At 41.5% G+C, this 4,084-nt stretch overlaps 1 protein-coding gene across 2 annotated transcripts; it reads right to left on the bottom strand.

Annotated features, from left to right (window-relative positions):
• Positions 1-1,688: 1,688 nt before the first annotated feature.
• LOC131988113 (interferon-inducible GTPase 5-like) lies at positions 1,689-3,721 on the bottom strand. Of its 2 annotated transcripts, XM_059353136.1 has the most exons (3): positions 3,707-3,721; positions 2,784-3,041; positions 1,689-2,538 (listed from the first exon to the last, which is right to left on the bottom strand). In XM_059353136.1, exons 2-3 carry the CDS (start codon positions 2,905-2,907, stop codon positions 1,904-1,906), a joined length of 759 nt encoding a protein of 252 aa, XP_059209119.1. In that variant the 5' UTR covers positions 2,908-3,041; positions 3,707-3,721; the 3' UTR covers positions 1,689-1,903. The 2 variants fall into 2 exon arrangements, with proteins under 2 accessions (XP_059209119.1, XP_059209118.1); XM_059353135.1 differs by lacking the exon at positions 3,707-3,721 and having other exon boundaries at positions 2,784-3,285.
• Between the last annotated feature and the right edge of the window lie 363 nt (positions 3,722-4,084).

A 4,084-nucleotide genomic window follows, 5' to 3' on the forward strand; every position in this document is an offset into this window, starting at 1 on the left:
AGGTCCTGTTTGAGTGGGTCTGTGATGTGGGGTGAGGTCCTGGTTGAGTGGGTGTGTGATGTGGGGTGAGGTCCTGGTTGAGTGGGTCTGTGATGTGGGGTGAGGTCCTGGTTGAGTGGGTTTGTGATGTGGGGTGAGGTCCTGGTTGAGTGGGTGTTTAATGTCCTGTTCTATTGTGGTTGCAATGTGTGAGATGTCCCTGTTATCCAGTTCAGTGAGACTGGGTGTTGGGAGTCCGATTATTTTAGCAGTAATATTGGTGATGCGTGTGAGTTTGGCCCGGTTGGTTACAGTTAGCATGTTGAAGAAGCAGGAGGAGCAGGAGGAGCAGTATGTGAGGATGGGCTTTGTTTTGGTATAGCAGAAGGAGAAGATGAGGGGAAACATTCAGTCCTTTGAGTTTACATATTGCGGACAGTGTTACGGTTATGGTTAGCTCCTCTTGAAGATGTCGGTGGTGTGTTGTGTCATAAACCTGGCTCTAGGCCATGACAAAAACCGGGAAGAGACAAGATGCCAATAATTACGTTGGTTTATTTCCAAAAGTATATATATAAAAAGTAAACTAAATACAAGTATGAGGTGTGAAAATCAGTAACATCAGTACTGTGCATGTGGATGTGTGTAAATGTGGATGTGGTGTTGTGATGCACAAATAAACAGCAAACAAAACTATAACAAAATAGCAACAGGACTTCTGGTGTCAGCAGGGCAGAGAGAGAGAGAGCTCCAGGAAGCTGGGCCTTTTATTTCCTGTGGAGCACCGGGCCCAGGTGCTCCTGATCAGGCTGCATCAACTGGAGACAGAGTAATACAGGGTTAAAGGAGACTCACAGCTATCAGGGTCGTCACAGTTGGTTGAAACCAAGTTTATTGTCCAGTGTTACTCCCAGGTATTTAAAACTGTCGACAGTTGGAAAGGCTAACGGGAATTAGCAGTTAGCATTAGCAGAGGCTCCAGATAGCAGGTTAGCTTGGAGAGACGACGAACACAGAAGTGGGGATTTCTACGCGGTGGTTTTATTCTACAGTGTTTAAACATTGACCATACAAAGCCAGGTCTCCACTGCGCTACGTTCACTAATTATACAGGAGTAGTAGTAGGTAGACAGCACAACCAACACCAACTCCTTACTGTATACTGAGAGTTCTCTTCTGAGGAATGTCTGCAGAGCAAGAGCCATGGAGAATAACCAAGGCGGCTCTGTATACACAACCGAAAAGGAAGTAGGCACCACCCCCTTGTGGCGCTATACCGTACTACAGTAATAGCACATCTACACTGACTGTTGCAACGTACAATTGAATATTTATTAAATATCTGTTGGGATTCTTTCCTTCTTCATCAATGGATAGGACTGAACTGACACATCTTACTGACTCTAACTTTTGTTACCAGAGGAGCTGCCTGTGTGTTTTTTTTCCTTTTGATTTCTACTTCTCCTCACTAAAGACCACCTTCTGGTTCACTACTCTTCAGGGACCTGCCTGAGCACTTTGTCTACTGTTCTTCTTGTTCATGAGGCTCTCATTATAACAATGTAATGACAGCATATGTCCACTAGATGGAAGTGAAGGGACAGTGATGAGACCTGAAGAACTCACTTAGGACAATAAGATTACATGTTATGACAAAATCACAAACTTCAGCTCATTTCATTTAACTTTTTTATTTGATCACCCAAAAGCCTTCATTTAATTCAGATAATACATTATTTAGACGCTCATCATCACATTTCCTGATTTGCTCAAAGTGTGTTGAGAAATTTGTAACTACATCATAAAACTTTGATATGAATGCAGTAACGTTTACTACTGTAATATTACAATGTAGTCAGAAATCATCCAGAAGCTCATTTACATGCTACCCAACAGTTTTTCATTTTTCATTTAACAAATTACATCACATTGCTGTGTTCAAACCCAGAGCCTTTTCAAACACCTTCTGTGCATCCTCAGCAAGCATGTCAAGGGAAGAACTGAGTGCTCTGTAGGTGAATGCAGAAGAGAGGGTCGATGCTATTGGGATTCCAATGAATGAAAAAAATCTGAACCTTTCCTTTGCTATCATTATAGCAAGATCAGTCACAGAAAAACACACCTTAACGATCAAATCTATGTTTTGTTTTTTTGCACTCAGTGGTGACGTCATCACTGCTCTGAGATCCTCCAATGGCACTTTTGTACGACAAGCAAGATTCTGCAGTGACTCAGTATTAAGACCAAAAGAAACTTGGTACCCTTTAATGACAGCAGCCAGCATTATCAAATCAGCAGCACAAGAGAGCCCAGGGATGGGTACAGCTGCTGCAAGTGCAGATGCAGAGGCGCAGAACTTTATTTTATCTTGTAAAGCCTCTTTCTTCTTCCTGATGACCTCCAGGCTGATGTTGAGCATGGCCAACAGCAGAACATCCCTCTTGTGTGCAGGAAGTTCTTTCTCGAGGGTCTGCTGTAGAAGAGGGAAGTCATACAGGTGGAGATCAAAGCTGGACACCAGGAAGACTTGTGGAGATTCAACACCTTTTTTTACAAAACCTGATGGACAAAGAGAACAGAGGAGTTTATATCAGATGATGAAATTAAAATGAAATGAGAAAACAACTCTTTAGCTTTCTTATGTCAAGATACATTTCCCTGCAACCCTCTCCTTCCCTTCATCTCAACCTGGGCTGCCCATGTGTAAACTTCTGGCTCTTGGCCCTTTTAAATGAAGCAGTATGTTTTGTATGTGTCTTAATGTTTCAGGCATTTGTGATTTCTCCCTGTAAACTTAAACTTACCTTGAATGCAGTTTTCCCTGATCTCTTGAAGAGTTCTTTCTGCGTTGAACTCCCTCTGACTTCTTTCTTCATTACGTAAGTTATCGTCAATCTTCGAGCGAACAAAGTAGAACTTTTTCTTCATCTTCTGAATCTACAGAGCGAGCTTCACATCATTTTCTCTGAAGCGATCACATGACACGATGATGAAGAAGTCAAACCTTTTAAATCCAACATGCTGCAGGTATTTGTCAGCTAGAAAGTTGGGGCTGCCAATACCTGGAAGATCCCACAGTGTGACGTTGGGGAAGTTAGGATGGGGGTATGGTGTAGGCTCCATGGTGGTTTCTACATAACCAGTGGGAGCAGCTCCATCATCACTGCTGTCTATGCCTCTAAAGGCATTAACAAAGGTGGATTTACCAGAACTTGCCTCTCCTGTGATGCCAATATTTAGTGGAATATTATTAGATGTTCTCTTTCCTTTCCTCATATGGAGGCTTCACTGGTTCCTGTAAGGGAGATGACCTTTAACAAAGGGAGGCGTGTTTGTGCCTATTCGACTTTTTCAATTTACAGTCCATGTTTTCACTCCTCACTGTCTGTGCTCTGCATTATCTCTAGATCAGAGGAAATAGCCTGTCAGCTCCGGTCAGCATTAATTCATTTCTGATAGCAATAAGCAAAGATAAAAGAGGTCATTTAAATCCCTTAAATACCAATTGTAACCTAAATATATTAAGATTTAAAACTGTGTAAAGTGTGTTACATTGGACTAAGCCTCAGTGATGGAAACAGAAAAGTTTAGACCGAAATTTAATCAGATGTAACTTTAGAAGTCATGAACAGGAAAGTGTAATACACAATACTATGCATTTTGCAATTATACATTTCTTATAACAATAAATTAGTGAAATCTTAAGAAGTTAACAAATAAGTCTTACCGTATGAAGAACTTGAAACGTTGCTGCTCAAGAGGAAAAGTTACCTTCTGTTTCTGGGCTGTTGTACTTTTACAGTTGTACAGAGTTCAGCCCCTTAGACGCTCAATAAAGTGACCAATGAAAATGTCCTGCTGTGATGATGGAGACCAATCAGCATCGCTCACATATCCACATTTTCAGTGAAAGCACATGGTTTATAAGAAATGCAGAGAGGGAGGGTGTTTGTTTCAGAGCTCAAACCTGTGACGTGCTGGCATTCATTTATTTAACCAGTTTTTCTAGCTGATCAAGCTGACCTGCAGCCACACAGTAAAATGGTGGTAAATCTTTGTTTCTTTCACTTAAAGCTCCCTTTTCTTTCATTGTATCTACACATAA

The sequence above is a fragment of the Centropristis striata genome, chromosome 16, assembly GCF_030273125.1.
Source record: "Centropristis striata isolate RG_2023a ecotype Rhode Island chromosome 16, C.striata_1.0, whole genome shotgun sequence".
Taxonomy (NCBI): Eukaryota; Metazoa; Chordata; class Actinopteri; order Perciformes; family Serranidae; genus Centropristis; species Centropristis striata.